The sequence below is a fragment of the Rosa rugosa genome, chromosome 1, assembly GCF_958449725.1.
Source record: "Rosa rugosa chromosome 1, drRosRugo1.1, whole genome shotgun sequence".
NCBI classification, from domain to species: Eukaryota; Viridiplantae; Streptophyta; class Magnoliopsida; order Rosales; family Rosaceae; genus Rosa; species Rosa rugosa.
This window is the reverse complement of record NC_084820.1, coordinates 33,779,629-33,802,906: the sequence shown is the minus strand read 5'-3', so window position 1 is coordinate 33,802,906 and position 23,278 is coordinate 33,779,629. Positions and strand designations below refer to the sequence as shown.

At 38.5% G+C, this 23,278-nt stretch overlaps 1 protein-coding gene, 1 long non-coding RNA gene and 2 pseudogenes across 2 annotated transcripts; 2 read left to right on the top strand and 2 right to left on the bottom strand.

Moving 5' to 3' along the window:
* Window positions 1-564: 564 nt before the first annotated feature.
* Window positions 565-1,479, bottom strand: LOC133726538 (uncharacterized). The gene is made up of 2 exons (XM_062154109.1): window positions 1,325-1,479; window positions 565-1,282 (listed from the first exon to the last, which is right to left on the bottom strand). The coding sequence occupies exons 1-2, from the start codon at window positions 1,477-1,479 to the stop codon at window positions 565-567; spliced, it is 873 nt and encodes a 290-aa protein (XP_062010093.1).
* Window positions 1,480-1,914: 435 nt separating this feature from the next.
* On the bottom strand, window positions 1,915-11,122 carry LOC133724719 (uncharacterized). Its single transcript, XR_009853930.1, has 3 exons — window positions 10,098-11,122; window positions 2,786-9,326; window positions 1,915-2,014 (listed from the first exon to the last, which is right to left on the bottom strand). It is a non-coding gene; the product is annotated as an uncharacterized LOC133724719 (long non-coding RNA).
* Window positions 11,123-17,268: 6,146 nt separating this feature from the next.
* LOC133735759 (pyrroline-5-carboxylate reductase-like) lies at window positions 17,269-20,598 on the top strand (annotated as a pseudogene).
* Window positions 20,599-21,071: 473 nt separating this feature from the next.
* Window positions 21,072-22,682, top strand: LOC133737987 (UPF0481 protein At3g47200-like; annotated as a pseudogene).
* Window positions 22,683-23,278: the final 596 nt, after the last annotated feature.

Genomic DNA, 23,278 nt, shown 5'->3' with positions numbered 1-23,278 from the left:
GTAAAGTGAGCTCGAAAGCTAAATCCATGTTGGATTTAGGCATGAGAGTGAAGTCCGGGTAAAGACCCGTGAAAAACCTACACAAAAATATACTAACTAATTGCGGAGAAAAGATAAGGAAACCCCCTTTGGCGACCCTCCATTGCTCACGACCTTTGGAGAAGACTAACACGAGACACCAACCTCAAGGCACAAGGCCTTGACTTCCTTAACGTATGTTCCACAATAGCTCTAGGTGCTCATGTAAAGATCAACTCCATTGAGAAATATGTAGTGTCCAAGAGCAATCGGTCATAAATAGGCAAAGAATAAGGACAAGGGTCCTCCATTAAGCTCATAGCCTTGATCCCATCAATTCACAACCCAAAGTCATTCTCCATGCCAAATATCTCTATATTCTCCGAATTCCAACCACCTCCCAACCTCCCAAAAATAACAAGAAATTAAACTACCTACCACAACTATCAACAAGGAAAGTAAACATCATAACTATGCTAGGGTTGCCTCCCTAGCGAGCGCTTTGTTTAAGGACTTCATTACCGGTCTATATGTCAAAAGAGTGAGTCAAGGAACATCTTGGAGGATGATCACCTCCTCTTGAGAGTCAAAGGTAGAGTCCATATAGGGCTTCAATCGGTGCCCATTTACCTTGAAGGGTTCCCCACCATTGAGGTTCTTGATTGCTATAGCGCCATGTGGGAAAACTTCAACTACTTCAAATGGACCGCTCCACCTAGACCTCAACTTCCCGGGAAATAGCTTGAGCCTAGAATTGTATAGGAGAACTTTTTGCTTGGGAAGAAATGTCTTCTTCACCAAGTGTCGATCATGCATCACTTTGGTCTTCTCCTTAAACAATTTGGCACTTTCATATGCCTCTTCCCGAATCTCCTCCAACTCACAAAGATCAAGCTTCCGCTTCTCACCACTTGCTTTCAAGTCAAAATTCAAAAATTTGATAGCACACATAGCTTTGTGCTCAAGCTCGACCGGAAGGTGACAATTCTTTCCATAGCATAAACGGAAGGGAGACATGCCAATAGGAGTCTTATATGCGGTCCGATAGGCCCATAAAGCATCATCAAGTTTAATAGCCCAATCCTTTCTAGAAGAGTTGACCGTCTTTTCCAATATCCGTTTAATCTCCCTATTTGACACCTCTACTTGACCAGAGGTTTGAGGATGGTAAGGTGTGGCAACCTTATGCTTGACCCCGTATTTCTTCAACAAAGCATCAAAAGTCCGGTTGATAAAATGTGTCCCACCATCACTAATGATAATCCTAGGAGTCCCAAATCAAGAGAAAATGTGCTCTTTTAAGAACTTGGTCACTACCTTGGAATCATTCTTCCGTGTGGCCTTGGCTTCAACCCACTTTGAAACGTAATCAACCGCAACTATGATATATTCATTCCCATGAGACTTCGGAAAGGGTCCCATAAAGTCAATGCCCCAACAATCAAAAATCTCAACGCCCATAATGTTAGTGAGAGGCATTTGGTCCTTGGAGGATATATTCCCGGTCCTTTGACATCTATCACATTGAAGCGCAAACGAATGACAATCCCGAAATAAAGTAGGCCAAAAGAATCCGGATTGAAGGATCTTGAAAGCAGTCCTCCTCCCACCAAAATGACCTCCACATAAAGATGAGTGGCACAATGAAATAATCTTTGGGGCTTCCCACTGAGGAATACAACGTCTAATCACTTGGTCTTTGCCCACCTTCCACAAGTACGGGTCGTCCCAAATATAAGATCGAGCATCACGAAGAAACTTCTTTCTAGCTTGTGCATCATAGTGATCCGGAATGAAAGTACAATTGCTAGCCCAATAGTTCACAAAGTCTGCAAACCAAGGCGTCTCAATATCAACATGGAATAGGTACTCATCGGGAAAATGCTCAACCAATGGTATATGATACGCTCAAAGCAAGCGCATAATTTAACCCTGAAAACATCGTTAGTAGTATAAGCAAATAGGGATCGTTCTATTCCGGGGATTGAGGGTACACCTGTCATTGTCAAAAAAAACAAATAAAGAATTAAAATAATAAAGTAAAAAGTATTATGTACAAAAATAAAATAAAGAATAAAAATATATACAAGTTAATATAAAAAGGGGGGTTTTGAGATTATAGAATTGGAATTAAAATTAAATGAAATAAAGAAAGTGTAAAAACACATATACAAGGGTGGAACACAAGAAACAAAGATCAAAACTACAATCATATGAATGAAATCCAATTACAATTCCTATAGTTGATTATCTATGTCATGAGAAATAAGTTGACCATGTGAAACATTCGAAGCAAATGATTTCCCATATTTTACTTTCCTTGAATATTTAATCTAAGTGAAAGCACCTAAATTAAACCTATTGAACATGCAATCATAGTCTAGAAAACTAGCTAATCAAGAACACATTCAATGCATGAAGAACAAAGAAATGATGTCAACCAAAGTGCACAACCTAGTATGAAAAAGTCCATCTATTTGCAATCCTCCTTAATTGATTTCGACTTTTGTTCAAAGCCTTTACTACTTAAATCTAGCACCAATTACATGCATATATCCTAAGTTGGCCATCAAAGAACACATACATATAAAAGTTTTCCATAATCCAAAATCAATTAAGCAATCTCACATAAGCAACATAAAAATCAACATAAAGAAATCACAATTTTTATTCAAACATAGAAATTGGGCTTAAACTTTGCCCTTAATGTTATTGTTAACTAGAAACAAATTCCTACGAAATTAAATAAGGAAAAAGAATGAATTACACCGTGAGTTGGAGATGGAGATGGAGTGCTTGAAACGTTGAAATCTTGAATCTTGGAAGCAAGCCTTCAAGGTGGACGATGGAGGATATGATATTCCCGGCTCCTTCTTCTTCTTCTTCTTCTTACTTGAAAACGCAGAATTTTGCAACTAGAGAATGGAGAGAAAAATGGAATGGAAATGGAGAGACAAAGAAGATGAAATGGATGAAGGAATGTTATTTAGAGTGAGAGGAGAAGATGTTTATATAGGGAAGAAAAAGAAGAGTGAAATGATAAATGGAAGAAAAATAATGATAGTGGTTTGTAAAATATGGAAAAGATGGAGTAATGATGAAATGAAAGCAAGGCATGAATGTGCAGAAGTATGGAAGTGATGATGATCTATTGGAGCAGAAAAATATATCCAAGGAAAAAGAGAAAAGCATCTAGCTTTCTTCATGTGGGTAGGAAACATGAACATGTGATGTTGAGCTGTTTTTTTTAGATCAGTTTCTGCCCCTTTATTCCTTCAATTATTTCTCCAACAAGCATTCCCAATTTCACTATGACCTCTTCATAAAAAATGTTCCATTATGAGTGTAGATCACCCTGGTAAAATTTCAGATTTTTATTCCATGTGGTTGGGCCGAAAATGCTGCTGGACCTCTTACAGGTCCAGTTTTCCAGTTTTGCTTCTGTAGAAAATTGGGCTGATTGTTTGAAGGCCTTCCACTCAACAAAAGTTCTTGCACTCTTCATAAGAAATGATCCTTGGGCTGTCTAGAATGGATCTGGAAAGTTTCAGCTCATTTGAAGTTCATTTGGTCCGGCGGCCGCTCCTTCTTCCTTGCTTGGCTTGGTTTCTCCTAGCCGGAGTAGGAAAATGTGTAAAATTGACATTTTAGTACATTTCCATTTTTCTCCACCATTTATAGGTAAGTGTGGACCTAATGCTCATTTCACCATCATTTACTCCAATGTACCTAAGAAAATAGAAATTGAGTTAAAAATCGATTCGTTAAGGAATTAACTAAGCAAAATGTGAGGAATTAACTATTAAAATACCACATTAAAATGCTCCTATCAAATTCCCCCACACTTAGCTTTTGCTAGTCCCTTAGCAAAATCAAAAACTAACAAACCAAAAAGACTATGACACAAAACAAAGAAACCAACGAAAAAAATGACTAAGTATGGAAACAAAAACACAAAGACTCAAAGAAACCAAAAACGTAAAACACAAAGCAAAACACAAAGAAAAAAAAAACGTCACACATAAAAGAGTAAATTCAAAGACAAAGACCAAGATGTTGACATCACAAAGACCTCTATTGCCCTTTAACATATTGTCTCAGAAATCTCTTACTTTCACAACACCAAGATTAGCACTCAACCAAGAATCAATGTTAAGCATTCGAGAGTTAATTAAAACATATGATCCACACATACACAAGTAGGACTTGGTTGTAATAATGGTGATTGGGGTTTAGCTTAGCATGCTTCAGACAAGTATGATTCATATCCTCACAAGGTATATCCACTTTTTCTTCTCTCAGATCAAGGCAATGCTTAAAAGCTTATAATCACTCATTTATATGTGAGAGAACATATTTTAAGGCAGTCAAATAGCTCACATATATAAGAAACGAAAAGCACTTTGTGAATATAATTTTTTTTTTTCAAAAGATCTCATGAAGGATATCAACTACTTGCACGAATGGACCCAAGCCATAGGTTCAACTCTTGTAACTCATCTCCACATCAAAGGCTGTCCCATCTTAAGGATCAAGAAGGTCCTCTCAAAGGTTGTAATGGGGCTAAGGCTCAAGGTTTAAAGAAATGAAAGGTAAGGATTATCAAAGTGTCCTAAAAACCTAGTAGAGCTCATATGAATGTATAGATCTCGAAATATTTCACCAAGGCATTGCAAAAACGTCACTTCCCCATAGAGGTAATATAAGAGGGCCAAATGTCTTCATGTTGGGCCCAATCTTCAATATAAACTTCCCTTGAACTCTAGTGAAATGGACAAAGGCCAAATTTTTCTGTAGTGGGCCTTCAATTCAAAGCAAACTCCAAAATCACTAAGTATGGGGGATGAAAGTCCATAAACATATATATATATTTTTTTTCTTTTTCTTTTTAGCCGTACACAATTTTTCTCTTTTCTTTTCATTTTTCACGGCTTCAACATATCTTTTTCTTTATGGACAAGTCTATCCCCACACTTGAACTTTCACCTCTTCTCAATCTTCATCCTTAGCACCAAACCCATGTAGTATGTCTCAAAAGATAGCTCCACTAAGTCCTTAGAACAAAGGGTAGGGTTGTAACTATACTAAGCTTCATGGTTAAGGATTTTAAGGGTGATGAACGAAAAGGCTCAAAGTAGGCTCAAAGGGGCTTATCTAGGGGGGTCCCACGACGGGCACAAATGGGGACACAAGTTTATTTGGCAATGGTGGTAATTCCTAGAGAACCTCTATCCCTTCCAGAATCAGGGCCATGTATTGATATCACGTCTCAACAAGCACAAGAGCGAATTCTAGCATTCTCTAGTCCATTAAACTTAATCTATGGCAAGCAGTCAATCAAGATGAAAGAATAATGAGATCATCAAAACATCGCCAAGAAATTAAGAATATATTTTTCATTTCACTCCAAGAAAAAGGGACATGGTTCAATTATCTCACATGGCTTTATGAATCACACCTCATCTTAACATGCTCATATTCTGTACCAAGGTCATGCAATCCATATCCACTACAAGGCACACATTTTTCATATATCTCAATTAACCAAAGAATACCATGTTTAAAATCATCTCAATGTTGTGATCCTCTTTTAGTCATGATTTCAGAGATATAGAATCATCCCAGACAGTTGAAAGGCATCCTAAGACTCAAAACAAAAACAAAAGCAACGAAATTTTTTATTTTTCTGACATTTTTCGATTTTTTTTTTTTTTTGTTTTGTTTTCTTTTTATGACAAAAACTAACTACAAGCATTAATCCTTCCCCCCACACTTAAATCATACATTGTCCTCAATGTTAAACAAGTTAGAGCATGCAATGAACAATTATCATGTGAATGGAATGATTAACTCAAGAAAACCTAAAAACAAAAACTAAAAACGCAAATAACAAAGATACAATCAGAAAATAGTAATAGAGGAGATAGAGTTTAAGAGAGCAAATCTGCGTTGATGGCTCCTCCACAGCTACGGTTGAGATGGGTTGCCTCCCATGCAGCGCTTAATGTTTAAAGTCTTTCAGCCTAGACTTGTACCTCCATTTACTCCTTTGGAGGAGCGGTATGCGGGCGAGTGGCAGCCTTCTTGCTGGTTTCAGCCTTCGGAGGAGGGTTCTGATGGAGTGACATAAATAATAAAAAAAAACGGGGGAGGCAAGGTTCGAAACCTTAACCTGCTACACGAAACCTTTGTCCCCAACCACTGGAGCACAAGCTGTGCTTAATATAATGTGTACAAATTTTATACTTATTATGTCATAAACGAACATAATAAAAATAAACGAGAGGCGAGGTTCGAACCTCAGACCTCTTGTACACGAACTTTACACTCAACCACTCGAGCACGGCTGCTCACGTTATTATCCATACCAATCCTTTTATTTAAACCAACTGTTTCAACTGTTTCAACAATTCGGCACAAAACATCCAAGACTGTTGCAGAAACCCAGCCCAACTCATCCAAAACTGTTTCAGAAACTCGGCCCATCATGTCCAAAACTGTTTCTGAAACTCAGCCCATCAGGTCCAAAACTGTTTCTGAAACTCGGCCCATCAGGCCTCCACCCACAGCTACAGTGATGCCTTGATCCGAGACAGGCCCAAGTACGGCCCACTTGTGTCACGGCTTATCCCTTCCGTGATTTACGGCAGTCAAATCTGCTTTCGGCTACAGCTGTCTGCCACAGCGCCTCGAGATTCCCTCGGTCCCCTTACACGCTCTCCACGCGCCAACAACTTTTCCGGGTTTCAGGGCGACTTTAATCCAACGCGTAGAATGAATCACAGGAATCGTCCATCCAACGGTGGAGATCTGCTCACCTCGCTCTATAAATAGGTGCATTCTGAGGGCGCAACTGTTCACTCCAAAGGAACGAAAATCTCTCCTGAGTTCCAGCCCCTCTCTCCCAACTCTTCAGCTTTTCCTCTTCTTTCAAAACTCAAAATATTTCTTCTTCGATTCAATCCTTCTCTTCTGATCTTCTCTCCCATCTAGTTGATTCAATCCCATCTTTCCTCTGAACTTTCAGATCTCCAACACACCATCATCATCCTTAATCCCTTTAACAACAACTCCTTCAAACACTTGACAACTTTACTCTTCGATCTTCACATCCCCTCAACCCATCACCATGGAACCACGAACTCTGCAACTGATGGAGCTACAAACCCAGCAACAAATCGAGGATGGAGGAAACAACCAAGCAGCCGGGAGTAGTGCCAACACAGATTTCTGGCGAAGCCGTGCCAGGTGGGTTCCTACTCCAGATCAAATAAGGATCCTCAAGGATCTTTACTACGACAAGGGAGTTAAGCGCCCAACTACAGAGCATATTCACGAGATCTGTCTCCAGCTGAACCAGTATGGACATGTTGAGGGCAAGAACATTTATTTTTGGTTCCAGAATGTCAGGGCTCGAGAGAAGCAGATGAAGAGGTGCAATCAGGCTGCTCAAGTGCCCATGGGAACTAGTTCTCCTGGTACTGGTGGATCCATTGATCTCAATTTTGGGTCCACTGGTTCTACTGGTGCTGGTGGATCCATCGACATCAATTTTGGGCCAGCTGGTGGATCCATTGACATCAATTTTGGGTCCACTAGTTCTACTGATGATGGTAGATCCATTAATCTCAACTTTGGTTCCACCGATTCTACTGGTAATGAATGATTTCTTGATTTAAAATTTGTTTCATATTCTTCCTCACACTTCAACACTAATACCAGTACAACTCTTTTGGCACAACAGGAGGACAAACATCCCAGCAACAACGAGGAGGAGATCACCAGGAGATTGAAACCCTTCCATTGTTCCCCATGCATGGTGAGGACATCTTGGGCATCATGAAGACTACTTCCGAGGGAGGTAGCGGTTATGGCGGTGGCTCTCACATTTCCCTTGAGCTCAGCCTCAACTCCTACAGAGATGCAGACATGGCTTAGTATAGAGTATTATTATTATTATTATTATTATTTTTTTTATTTTTTTTTTTATTATTATTATTATTATTTATTTATTTATTTTTTTTTTTTTGTAAATAGCTGAAATTAATAAGACTGAATGAATGCATTTTTTTTTTTTTTTTTTTTTATTATTATTATTTTTTTTTTAATTTTTTTTATTATTATTATTAAAAATATAGGACTCAAAAATATTTATAGGACACAAAATGAAAGACAAAAATATTTATAGGATTCAAAATGAAAGACAAAAATATAAATCCCTTCCCCCACACTTAAATATTGCATTATCCTCAATGTAATCAATTAAAAGCATGCAATGAAATAAGTAAGCATATAGTGATGGAATTTACGAAAATAACTACTAAAACAAAAAGAAAATGGAGGAGTAAAAGGGGAAGAGAAAGCAAATCTGATTATATTCTGAATTGGGTTGCCTCCCAAGCAGCGCTTGTATTTTACGTCTTGCAGCCAGACGGTACCTACATTAAATAAAGTTAGTAACTTAATATTAACAAAGAAATACAAAAAAAATATAAACAAGTAACTATGAATTACAAACTACAAGTATAATTAACAAGTATTTTGTACACAAGACACAAGTTAGGTACACAAGTGAGTAAAAAAAAAACATGAAAAATATTTACACAAATGTTTTTTTTTTTTTTTTTACCTTAGTGTATCACAACATTTTGTTACATTTTCTTTTGTCATAAATATTATTGATATCAAATCTAATTCCAAGCGGTAAATCAAGTGGACGTGCGGCCCAAGTATAGTCGTCTAGACACAAAGTCCCTCCTACATCCGTTGGGCAACCTTACTGAAATGGCCAGGTAGGGGAGGGTGAACACGAGAGGAAAAATCCATTTTGGCATGAGCTAAGCCCATTTATAAGCACTTCTGGATTCAAAAACCCGTCATGAACGTTATCCCCTTCCTAGACACCATCTCACATAGGATATTCTTACTAGGATGTAAAAGGTCCTAAGTGTGTTAGACAGTTCAATGAATGTTAATAAAGGCCGCCCTCAACCTTAAGGGACCTGAACTAGGTACCAATAAAGGGTTTAGGCCAATATTAATAAACACGACTTCACCTATTCCTTCTTTAATTTACAACTCACAATTAAACTCGTATTCAACAATAAAAAAAAACAACCTAGTTAATTTAAACTAAGTATCAAACAGTTTATATACAACAATTATAAACAAAAACAAGTGATTTTTCAATCCCCGGCAACGGCGCCAAAAATTGATACGCTCAAAGCAAGCGCATAATTTAACCCTGAAAACATCGTTAGTAGTATAAGCAAATAGGGATCGTTCTATTCCGGGGATTGAGGGTACACCTGTCATTGTCAAAAAAAACAAATAAAGAATTAAAATAATAAAGTAAAAAGTATTATGTACAAAAATAAAATAAAGAATAAAAATATATACAAGTTAATATAAAAAGGGGGGTTTTGAGATTATAGAATTGGAATTAAAATTAAATGAAATAAAGAAAGTGTAAAAACACATATACAAGGGTGGAACACAAGAAACAAAGATCAAAACTACAATCATATGAATGAAATCCAATTACAATTCCTATAGTTGATTATCTATGTCATGAGAAATAAGTTGACCATGTGAAACATTCGAAGCAAATGATTTCCCATATTTTACTTTCCTTGAATATTTAATCTAAGTGAAAGCACCTAAATTAAACCTATTGAACATGCAATCATAGTCTAGAAAACTAGCTAATCAAGAACACATTCAATGCATGAAGAACAAAGAAATGATGTCAACCAAAGTGCACAACCTAGTATGAAAAAGTCCATCTATTTGCAATCCTCCTTAATTGATTTCGACTTTTGTTCAAAGCCTTTACTACTTAAATCTAGCACCAATTACATGCATATATCCTAAGTTGGCCATCAAAGAACACATACATATAAAAGTTTTCCATAATCCAAAATCAATTAAGCAATCTCACATAAGCAACATAAAAATCAACATAAAGAAATCACAATTTTTATTCAAACATAGAAATTGGGCTTAAACTTTGCCCTTAATGTTATTGTTAACTAGAAACAAATTCCTACGAAATTAAATAAGGAAAAAGAATGAATTACACCGTGAGTTGGAGATGGAGATGGAGTGCTTGAAACGTTGAAATCTTGAATCTTGGAAGCAAGCCTTCAAGGTGGACGATGGAGGATATGATATTCCCGGCTCCTTCTTCTTCTTCTTCTTCTTACTTGAAAACGCAGAATTTTGCAACTAGAGAATGGAGAGAAAAATGGAATGGAAATGGAGAGACAAAGAAGATGAAATGGATGAAGGAATGTTATTTAGAGTGAGAGGAGAAGGTGTTTATATAGGGAAGAAAAAGAAGAGTGAAATGATAAATGGAAGAAAAATAATGATAGTGGTTTGTAAAATATGGAAAAGATGGAGTAATGATGAAATGAAAGCAAGGCATGAATGTGCAGAAGTATGGAAGTGATGATGATCTATTGGAGCAGAAAAATATATCCAAGGAAAAAGAGAAAAGCATCTAGCTTTCTTCATGTGGGTAGGAAACATGAACATGTGATGTTGAGCTGTTTTTTTAGATCAGTTTCTGCCCCTTTATTCCTTCAATTATTTCTCCAACAAGCATTCCCAATTTCACTATGACCTCTTCATAAAAAATGTTCCATTATGAGTGTAGATCACCCTGGTAAAATTTCAGATTTTTATTCCATGTGGTTGGGCCGAAAATGCTGCTGGACCTCTTACAGGTCCAGTTTTCCAGTTTTGCTTCTGTAGAAAATTGGGCTGATTGTTTGAAGGCCTTCCACTCAACAAAAGTTCTTGCACTCTTCATAAGAAATGATCCTTGGGCTGTCTAGAATGGATCTGGAAAGTTTCAGCTCATTTGAAGTTCATTTGGTCCGGCGGCCGCTCCTTCTTCCTTGCTTGGCTTGGTTTCTCCTAGCCGGAGTAGGAAAATGTGTAAAATTGACATTTTAGTACATTTCCATTTTTCTCCACCATTTATAGGTAAGTGTGGACCTAATGCTCATTTCACCATCATTTACTCCAATGTACCTAAGAAAATAGAAATTGAGTTAAAAATCGATTCGTTAAGGAATTAACTAAGCAAAATGTGAGGAATTAACTATTAAAATACCACATTAAAATGCTCCTATCAGTATATCAGAAGAATCTCCACCATACTCAAGTCTAGACAAATGATCTGCAACAAGATTTTCCCGACCCGGCTTATCCTTAATCTCTAAATCAAACTCTTGGAGTAATAGCACCCAACGAATCAAACGGGGCTTGGCATCCTTTTTGCTCAACAAATATCTCAATGCCGCATGATCCGTATGGACTATCACTTTTGAACCCAAGAGATAACCTCTAAACTTTTCAAGAGCAAAAATCACCGCTAGTAGTTCTTTCTCGGTAGTAGTGTAGTTCATTTGAGCCTCATTCAAAGTCCTACTAGCATAATATATAGCATGCAAGCGCTTATCTCGCTTTTGACCAAGCACGGCTCCCAAGGCAAAGTCTGATGCATCACACATAATTTCAAATGGGAGTGACCAATCAGGAGCAACAATAATAGGTGCTTGTGTCAACCTCTCCTTAAGCAACTCAAAAGCACGTAGGCAATCGGAGGTGAACTCAAATTTAGAATCTTTCGCCAAGAGATCACATAGAGGTTTAGAGATTAAGGAAAAATTCTCAATAAACCGCCGATAAAATCCCGCATGTCCCAAGAAACTCCTCACACCCTTCACACTAGTCGGAGGTGGCAAACGTGCAATCAAGTCAATTTTCGCCTTGTCAACCTCAATGCCTCGTGATGAAACAACATGCCCCAATACAATCCCCTCATCTACCATAAAATGACATTTCTCCCAATTCAAGACCAAATTGGTCTCCTCACATCTTGCAAGTACAAGTGATAGATGGGCAAGACAATCATCGAAGCTATCTCCATGTATGCTAAAATCATCCATAAACACCTCCATAAATTTTTCGGTCATATCATGAAAAATAGACATCATCAACCTTTGAAATGTAGCGGGGGCATTGCAAAGCCCAAATGGCATTCTCCCCGGCAACGGCGCCATTGATTCGGTGCCTATACTAGCGCCTCACGCGTAATACAACACGGTCATCAAGTTTAGGGCAAATAAATTAAGCTCCAAGTATCGTACCCAAGGGAATAGGGAACCCCCACTTGGTTACGGACAACTAAGCACAAATACAAATTATCCTAGCAACAAGTATCCGAAATTGTGATTTTTAATTGTGAAGACTTAAACTAAATTTAAGAACCGAAAATAGAAAATTGCTAGAAATGAAAAATGCAATGCTAAAGTAGTTTGCGAAAAAAATTCAAGACAAGAGAGTGTTGGGTGCTAGGGAGGTTCCTTCACCCAAATCCTATGTGCCGGAAGCTAATCTAATGTAGATGCAAAATTCTTCATTTGGCGGTAGTCGTATCCTAGGCGGTTCAAGGCTCAAGGACCATATATTCTCAATTACGATATTAATGTGCCGTTTCAAGGGTCACAAAAACTCAACTAGAGAGAGCTAGAGCCGGTTCAAGGGTCTCTAAGTCGCTCTAATTGGCATAAAGCTCAAGAATTAGACCACTAAGCGATTCACCCTTGCAATCACGCGGCGGGTGTAAATCACAATGCTTATAACCCCTACAATACCAAATTGAGGGTAGAGCTTAGGAATTAGAGGGGGTCAAGCCTCTAACTCCATCCTAGACATGCTCAAAACACATACCCTAGAGTTGACTAGGCTCCTAGACATGCATTTCAACCCAACAAAAATTGATATAAGCATCCATCAAATTAAATTGCATCATGACATTAAAATAGGCATCATTTACATAAAATTTGGGCTAGGGCACACAACCCTAACCCCCAACAAAATTTCTACTCACTACCCATAAATATATACATCATCAATTCCATCAATTTCATACAAACAAAAGAGGAAAAGGTATAGAAGAGGGAGAACAACCAAGACAAATTACAAATGCTAAAAAGCAAACATAACAAGCCTTGGAATTATAATTTCTCCCTTTTACCCAAGTGGTGATTAAACCCCTAATGCTTGAAGTGCTTCCCCTTTGAATCTTTGTGAAATTGATGAGAAGATGGAATTTTGGTGAGGTGGATCTTAGTGAGGAAGTGTGGATCTTGGTGAGGAGAAGAAAAGATGAGAAAAAGGAATTTCTTGGTGAGGAAGAGATCTTGGTGAGGAGGGAAGAAAAGATGAGAAGGAAGAAATGGAGAAGGATAGTTGGAGGTGGGGTGGTTTCGGTGTTAGAGAGGAAGATAGAGGGTCTTGGAGTTAATAGTCTGGGCGTGGTGTTGTGGAGAAGAGGAAGAATGAGATTTTTTTTTTTGAATATGTGTGTGGTCTTGCCGTGAAGGGATAAGGAGAGAGAGAGATATAAGGACCACGTGGCCACATGTGAGAGGAAGAGAGAAAGAAAAAGAAAAAGAAAAAGGAAAAGAAAAGAAAAGAAGGGAAGGGAGCTGCACGTGGGGAAGGAAGAAAGGAGATGATGATGTCATTGCTGACGTCATGATGACGTCAGCAAACTTCAATTTTTTTTGTTTTCCTTTTTCTTCCTTTTCCTCAATTTATTTTTTCTTCTTTCTTCTCTCTTCTCTATGCACTTCCACAACATAGTATCGAAGGTGATTAGATTCCGCTCCCTTGATAGTGTTGACTACGGTTGACCCGCATTGATTATTTCGTCCTTTTGTCGAAAACTCCAAATTGCTCCATTTTTGCACAATTTCTTCCGAAATTCATAACTCCGCTTATTTACTACAAGATAAATAAAAGTGAATTAATTACATAATAATTGACATGAGGATTAGTTTAATTCTAGTGTTTTAGATATAATTACACGTATATAAATGCGTATAATCAGTGTGGGACCCAGACTCGCTTGACTATCGCCGCCACCAAAGCCCATCAGTCGACTTCTCTCCTCTATGGTCTGACTTCTACATCGAACACTCATGTTAGTCCGCCAGGTGAATGCGGCTTTCTCAGTGATTTCATCTGCGATCAGATAACGAATGGTTTCTTAGATGCCGTTTCTGGGTTGCAAGGAACACTTCTCCATTACACTTTGATTTATAGCTCAGATATTTTTGGAGATTAGTTTATTAGCTGGGCCAGTGAGTGACCCTAGTTAATAATTAATGAGTCATTATTCCATCTTGAGAATCGCATCTAAGGCGACAGTAGAGATACTTCTCCATTACACTTTGATTTATAGCTCAGATATTTTTGGAGATTAGTTTATTAGCTGGGCCAGTGAGTGGCCCTAGTTAATAATTAATGAGTCATTATTCCATCTTGAGAATCGTATCTAAGGCGACAGTAGAGATACTTCTCCATTACACTTTGATTTATAGCTCAGATATTTTTGGAGATTAGTTTATTAGCTGGGCCAGTGAGTGGCCCTAGTTAATAATTAATGAGCCATTATTCCATCTTGAGAATCGCATCTAAGGCGACAGTGAAGATATTCCACCTTTTCCTACCACCGTAGGGCCAGCATAGTGGCCTGAAGTTTTTAAATAAAACATGATTAAAACCGATGCGGTTTTAGATACTAAAGTTGCAGCAGATATGGTGGTTTCACCTGGTCACACGTCATGATGTCGATAGCCATGATCTAATCATCCTCTTCGACATAAGACTCGCGAAGGATTAAATGACAGCAAACAGTTTGCTATTTTGCATCTTATTTCGCCAAGTACTATAGGCCTTGATCTAGCCAGGAAAGCGGCTTCAACACCTACATTTGAGAAAATCAACAGAGAGCCCGCGAACAAGGCAGATACATGTTGCTATACACATGACGAAGCTACCACCAAGGAAGAGAAGGATACTCATTCGCGATCAAAAGCAGTTTCCTTCGCATGGGGGGCACGCTAAAGTTCTGATCTCCTACAACCTGCCCAAGTTTCGCCAGATCCATGGGGGGCAATAAAGTTGGCAAAGGAAGCGTCAGTTCATAACAAAGGCAATCCAGATTGTGGCATTCAAGCTTTACGGCCTATTTAGAGGCCTATATGGAATCAGTCAAGTATTATCAGTCAAGCCAATACAAGTGGCTTTGGAGCAACAACATTATAAGAGTAGTGTTGATTCAAGACCTCTTTAGTCAAGACGAAGACCTTTGACTTCGAGGTCTGGGGGGCAATGTTTGGACCCAAAATGAGCATTTTGTCCTGACAAGGCACGTCTTGGAGAAATTGAGCCAATGTCAGTGGCTCAAGCTATATATTGTCGACAAGTTCGAAATATATATTTAGAGGCTAAATAAAGCCTACTATGGAAGCATGGAAGCATGGAAACATGAAAAGTCAACTTTAGCAAATTTTCCTACTTTGGCTAGGAGAAACCGAGCTAAACAAGGAAGGAGGGGCAGCAGACTAACCAAATGAAATCAAAATGAGCTAAAACTGTCCAGATTAAATCTAGACATCCCAAGGATCATTTATTATGAAGAGTGCCAGAGATATTTTTGAGTGGAAGGCCTTCAAACAATCAGTCCAATCTTTTGCAGAAGCAAAACTGGAAAACTGGACCTGTAAGAGGTCCAGCAGCGTTTCCGGCCCAACCACTATATCAAAAGCTCTGAAATTTGACCAGGATGATCTACAGTCATAGTGGAACATTTCTTATGAAGAGTGCCAGAGATATTTTTGAGTGGAAGGCCTTCAAACAATCAGTCCAATCTTTTGCAGAAGCAAAACTGGAAAACTAGACCTGTAAGAGGTCCAGCAGCGTTTCCGGCCCAACCACTATATGAAAAGCTCTAAAATTTGACCAGGGTGATCTAGACTCATAGTGGAACATTTGTTATGAAGAGGTCACGGTCAAAATCTGAATGCTTGATGGAGATAAAATTGAAGGAATAAAGGAGCCGAAAGTGCTTCCTTATCTCCAAAATTCATCATTCCTTATCTCCAATTATGCCTCCTTATCTCCTTATCTCCGAAATTCATCATTTTTTATCTCCAATTATGCTTCCTTATCTCCAAAATTCATCATTTCTGATCTCCAATTAATGCTCCACTATCATTTGTTTAATGCTAAACACTTTGGCATGGTAGCCTATAAATAGAGGTTACAATGAAACACAATTCACTCATCAATACATCTCTAAGATGATCTAAGTCTCTCTAGAGCAAACCTCTCTAAGAGCAACTCCTTTCCTTCTCTTTCTCTTACCGGTGATCACACTCCTAGTCCTAGTCTTCTCAGAAGCTGACTTTCAGTGCCACCAAACCCTCTGTCAACGTACTTCGGTCCTAGTCTTCTCGGGAGCCGATTGTAGTACCGCGACCACAACGGTTACAGAACCAGCCAAGCAAGGGTAACGCCCTCGCAAACCAACCAAGCTAAAGTCACGCTTTAACAAGTTCTCTCTACTTCCCGGTGATTTCGCTCTGCTTAACCTACAACGTTAAGTATCAACTTGGTGACACAAGACAAAGTCTTCCAGCACGAGGCACAAAGAATCCTGCGACGAGGTTGGTGCTCTCCTCGTCTACAGTCGCTCAAAAGAAGTCAGGTCAAGGGACACCCCTAACGACCGCACCGAACGGTGCTGGCACGCCCGCGCAGAAAAGAGACTGTTGACCAGCTGCAGCAAAATTGGAGCCAAACAGGCATTACACATAGAATATTTTTCTTCTTCTGAAAAGTAGCTGATTCCGACAATGGCGATCAAGTAATCGTGATTCGTGAGTTGATTGAGTGACCTTGGAAGTCCAAAATGTCCAAAGAACCACACAGCTACAGCTAGGCAATTAGGCCTTCTCCAACCCCTTGGGCTAAAGGGGTAAATGACTTTATTTTAGCCTTTTTGGTCTCCAACCCAAACAAGTGAGGGCTAAAATGCTAAAATTTAGGGCCAAAAGGCCAAACAAAGGGGCAAATATAGCCTTGAAGATAGCCCTTTAGCCCTTAGGGCCAAATGGATCAGAAATGGGAGGCCCACCCGTGTAGTGCTGCGTGACATATGCATGACGTCAGCAATGACTAGTTTTTGGGCTAAAATTGACGGATTGGAGACTGTTGATGTCAGATCAATGAATAGTACAGAATTTAGGGCTAAAATTTAGCCCCAGAGCCATTTTTGGCCCTTTGGGTTGGAGATGGCCTTAGGTCTCAAGTACCTATTCCAAAACGCCACCTTCACAACACCCGACTCGCCGCAGCATAAAAAGCGCACACAAATACAAAAGAAAGTGAGATAAAAAGGTGTTGAAAACGAAAGAAAAAGATCCCGAAACAATGGAGGCGCTATCCATCCCGACGGAGACCTACAAGCTTGGTTTCGGAGCAGGTAAACTGGCGGAGAGCATCGCCAGAGGAGTCATCCGATCAGGCATTCTTCCCCCAAAAATCGCATCACTACCTCCCATTCGACGCCAAGCTTTCGAGTCCTTCGGCGTCTACCTACTCCCTCGCAACGACGACGTTTGGCCCCTTCCCCTCCTCTTTCTTCTTCTTTGTCTCTCATCATGTCTGTAATCTGCATCTATCGATTTCTTTGGACTCGTGTTCATAACAGGTGGTTGAAGAGAGTGATGTCATCATTTTCGCTGTCAAACCTCAAGTTGGTATGTATGCCCTTTTATGATCGAAACGTTTCTTGATTCTGGAGATGATGATTTTGTGTATGTTTAGTGTGACATTTATGATAATGGTTTATGCAGTCAAAGATGTAGTTTTGCAATTGAGGCCATTGCTTTCCAGAAAGAAGCTGCTTGTTTCAATTGCAGCTGGAGTCAAATTGAAAGATCCCCAGGTCTCTCACTTTCACCATCCTATTACTCTTATCTGCATTCAATCTCCAGTGTTGTTGCAACTTTCGTTATTGGGTCAACTATTAATGAATGCTTTTGTTTCATGTGAAAAAAAAAAGACAAAAAAGAAAAGAAAAAAGAAGACTGGTGATAGCTCTAGCATAATAATGACTTATGAGGCACACACTATTAGTTGGTTGATGATGACTGTAGTAACTGTGCTCTCAATACCAGGAGAGGCCCAATCCAGGAAACAACTTATGTTGATCAACATCTTATGCATAAAGATTGCTGTCATCTTCAGCTTTTGAAATCATAACATGAAAGAGTATAGCTGCTCGTTGTTTCTTCCTATTTGCTCATGTTTTTGTGCATTGATTTCTACCTGTACGAGTATACATCTCATGGTTCGTGTGTTTATTTCTATTTTTAAGTTTCACATATGACTTTGTGATCTCAATCTTTCTGAAAAATGTATGAAATTCAAGTCTTTAGCTTTCAAGCTTGTTGTATTTTGCTAACCAATTTGTTCCATCTTCCTCAGGATTAGGCCCGTCACAGCCGATTTATCAGGGTAATGCCCAATACTCCTTCTGCTGTTGGTGTTGCAGCATCAGGTACTTCAACTATCTTTTTAATGATGTTTGTTTTTTCCTTTCAAATTTTTATCATTTTATTTTAAATCTGAGGCTTAGGCTCAATAAAACCAAAAATGTGCAATGATATTATTTGTAATCTACGAATAGTAAATGGATGCTGTTTTAAATTCATTAGCTTCCAGCAAAAGATATGTGTAGGGGCTGAACAAGTTGTCCTTTGGAGAACCAATCTCTTATATGTATAGTTAATATGTTCGTTTATGAGGATTGGTTCATCCAATCAGCTTTTCAGTTCTTATGTCATGGAAAGCATTAAAGGTAATTTTATGTCTACTAGGTTGATAACATTTCTAAAGCCTATATCATGGATTGCTCCAGCGGCCTTCAGAACTCTCACAATATGATAAGGCAGCAGACTTATAGCATACTGAACCCTATTTCCTTTCTCATTATATTTTCAACAAAAGCTTGCAATAAGAGAGCTATGCACCCTAAAACCTGCTGGTATGACATGTGACAGTGGCGAGAAGACTTTTAAAATGCGGATTGTCTTACTGCATTTGGTTAAATGACTAGGTTATAATATGATATCGGAGAAAATTATACGTTTTATTGTCATAAACTTCATGGTCTCTCATGTTTAGCATATGGGTTTACAAACTCTTGCCTCTCGTTGTTCTAATTTGCTTTGCCCTTTTATATTGTTTTTAATATGGTGTTGAAAGTTTGTATAACTGGGATGAATATGGTGAAGTTCTTAATCCTATGTTCAAACAGTTTTGAGCTTGGGAGGAGCTGCAACAGAACAAGATGGAGACTTAATAGCTGAATCATTTGGATCAGTAGGCAAGATTTGGAAAGCCGATGAAAAATTGTTTGATGCAATTACTGGCCTAAGGTATGTAACTTGAAGTCATGAAATAAACTCATACTGATTCATACTCTACTGTACAGTATCTTTACTTTATCTCCTATTGCACCTACACAACTTAAAAAATAAGTGAAATGATAATTCTGTGTTCCTCTTTCACTGCATCTTTCAGAGAATGCAATGTTTCTCATTCCAGCTTTTTGAGTTTTAAATTTTGTTTTGATTAATATATGTTGGAAATTACAGCGGCAGTGGTCCTGCATATATATATTTGGCTATAGAGGCTTTGGCAGATGGAGGAGTTGCTGCAGGTCTACCGCGAGAACTTGCATTGGGTCTAGCATCTCAAACTGTAAGTCAAATGACATACTAAAGCAGTCACGTAATATCACACCATCGTGTATATGTGCGTGCGTATGCCATGTGCCTGTTATATTTCTCAAAATTTTGACAATGCAGTTGCACAAAAGGGACATGTTTCATGTAATATATCCTAGTTATAAATCACTATGCTTTAAGAAGTTAAACTCTATTACCTGCACACAAAAAGTAACTAAAGAAGTGAATTTTCTCTTTCTTTTTTAAATCTCTAACTCTATATGAATATTCAGTGGCTTTAAAATCTGAAAGATAAATCTAAAATTTTTATTTGTTTTCAAGATATTTTAAAAGTATTTGCACGTTTACAGTTTCTATTGTAATAATGTCCACTTAAACTTCATCGCAATTTCCATTGATTCTTCCTGGCATTACTCATTATGCAATTTCCATTTATTCTTCTTCGATTCTTTGTTATGAGGAGCTCTGATTGTTTATATTGTGTTTTATTTTTTTATTTTTTTATTTAGGTATTAGGAGCAGCATCTATGGCTACTAGTTCTGGGAAGCATCCAGGTCAGCTAAAAGATGATGTAACATCACCTGGTGGAACTACCATTACTGGCATTCATGAGCTGGAGAAGGGCGGATTTCGTGGAATATTGATGAATGCAGTTGTTGCTGCTGCCAGGCGCAGCCGAGAACTTTCACAGAACTAGTCATTTCGATATTCTTATATCCACGCATATTACCGGCTAAGCAATGAATTCACTTTTTTTGGTACCCTTAATTAGTTAGAATTATGTTACGTATGCTTTTGGCCCTTACCAAAATTTGGTTCAGAGACAATTGAAGATTCTTATATGTTGTCCTTTTGGACAGTCGGTTGAAGTACAAGATTGATTGAATGTGGAAACACTTTCAAGGATGGATTGTAGGTATATATGATGCTTACTGTGGCAACATTTATTTATTAAGAATAAAATATTCATCTTGTTTATGTTCATTTACCATACAAGTCTTGGTAGTCTGACAGGGCTATCTCAAACTTTTTGTATGCTCTAGTTGTCTATGATCGGATATTGCTTTTCATTCTTTTGATTTTAATAAACCACCCCAAGTAATATTAGTCAGTTGGATTTGCGGGGTTTGAAGTTAATCGAATCATCTGGTAGAGAGTGTCGAGTTTGTACCAAAGATGCTCCCTGCTAGATAGGGAATAAAGTTAAAAGGAGCTCATTTTAGATTGATGGAGTTAAAAATTCCCTCATTTATAAATTCCTACGGATTTTATAATTTTCTCATCCAAATGCACTGTTAAATTTTTTTTTTCCGTAAGACTGTCTACATATAATACCAAGCTTCATATGCAGATCCTGAGCAATGTGCGTGTTACTACCCTTTATGTTTTCTTAATCCACAAGTTTCTGTGGCATGTGTTAGTTCTTACTATACAAGCAGACACTAGAACCAGTACTCAAAGAGCCAGAGTTGCCTTATTAAGACAGGCACTTCAAAAATGGCACGAAATGAAGACATGGCTTCCATGAATGAAGCTCCAAGTCGGAGCATCACAATCCTTGAACAGTTCTCTAAGGAGGAGTTGTTCAGAAACATAAAGGAAGCAGAAGAAAGGCTAGCTCAGCCTCAGTCTCAAAGCTCAAAACCAAAGATCCAAAGGGTTCCCGACATGCTCCGAGATCACCCAAATTTCGAGAAATACTATGAGCCAAGGGCAGTAGCACTTGGTCCTTTCCATCATAATAAAGCAAGGTGTCAGCTGGCAGAGAAGTTCAAGTTCGCACTGGCAGCAAAATTTATCAAAGAAAGTGGCGGTCGAGCTGAAGATTTGCACAAGAGATCATTGAGGACAACATCAACGAACTAAAGGACTGCTACGATGAGGAAGCAACAAGATCCTACACCGATGAGGACTGCTACACAATTGTTATTCTTAGATAGGTGTTCAACCTTACAGTTCATATACTCGTTTATGAATAATGAGTTAGAAGATTTCAGGATCAAGAGGGATCAGGTGGCTTTTGCAGAACAGGATTTGTTCTTGCTAGAAAACCAACTCCCTTACCAAGTCCTCAAGCTGTTGATGAGCTTAAGTGACAAAGAGAGGGACTTGAAGACCGCAATCGATGGATTTGTTGGAAGGAACATCATGGCAGCAGGAAAAAAATGGAAATGGCACAAACACAAGAAAACGAGTGAACCAGGAGATATCGTCGTAAACATGGAAGAGCCCACTCATCTTCTCGAGCTTCTCAGGACAAAAATGCTAGGTCCCAAAGAATCTATCGACCCCAAGAAGAAAAAACCTAAACATCGCCGACAATCATTCCGCAACATACAGGAGCTTAAAGCAACAGGGATCCATTTACAGCCTAGTAAGACAAGCACCTTGAGGGACATATCTTTTACTCTTCTTCTAGGCTTTGCAGGATTCCTATATCTTCCACCAATATCAATAGACGACTCCACGAGGCCTAAGTTCTTGAATTTGATAGCCTATGAAATGTGTCCTGATTTCCAAAATGACTTTGGGGTCACCTCTTACATATGCTTCTTGGATTCACTGATTGATCATGCAGATGATGTTAAACAGCTAAGGTCGGCACGCGTACTACACAACTTACTTGGGAGTGATGAAGAGGTGGCTCAACTTTTCAATGAGATAGGCACTGACTTGGTGCCTAACAGTGAAACATACCGCAGTGTCAAATCCAAATTAGAAAAGCACTACAAAAACAGGGGGAAAAACTGGATGGCTCAATTCTGTCACAATCATTTCAGTAGCCCCTGGACTATCCTGGCTTTCCTTGGTGTTTTAGCAGCTCTGGGGTTAAGCAGCATCCAGACTTGGTACACAATCAATTCTCCCCCCTCTGCCTGCAATGCTGTATGCGAGTACTTGAAGAGACAGCTAAAAATAGAGTGATACACACACTCACACAGAGGTACAAAAATCAAGTTTGGTTCTTCCTAGTATGGTTTTTGCTATTGGTTTGTTTGGTTCCCAACTTCAGCTCTCATTAGGCAGATATGAAGCTGAACATGTACTGTTATTTCTTCACTTAGCTTAAGTTTTTGTCATAATGTAATTCAATATTCATGTGTGGAACGATGTAATTTCATATGATGAGTTTCTCGAGTAGTTTAATCAACACTTCTGACAAAATCGAGTCTGATGTTATTCATTTTGCCTGACTTCAACTTATGTCGAGTTTGTTGTTCAATTAAGAAGGCCAAATTCACACTAGAGCAAACCAGCCTCAATTTGCTCAATTTCAAGAAAAATGTAGCAGAAACAATTTCAGATATCCATTTTGCTTTTCGGGCAAATGAAGCTCGCTTGAATGTATTCAGCCTGAAAATCAGTTATTAGGTCTCTCTTGAATGTTCCAGACCTTTTTTCCTTATGGTTTTCCAGGCTTGAAGTCACCATATATCAGTCACAAATTTGATAGGTATCATTAAAAGTACGTGTATCTCAGCATTCGTAGCTTATTTCATGAACCTTAGATTTGAACAACTTAAGTTCTTTTATGTTAACTCACTTCTGTGGTTCTTTGACTTCAATCAACTTCTCCTTTATCAAAATCTGAGACTTCACACATAATCTACAGGTGATGTCTCCCCCAGTGCAACAG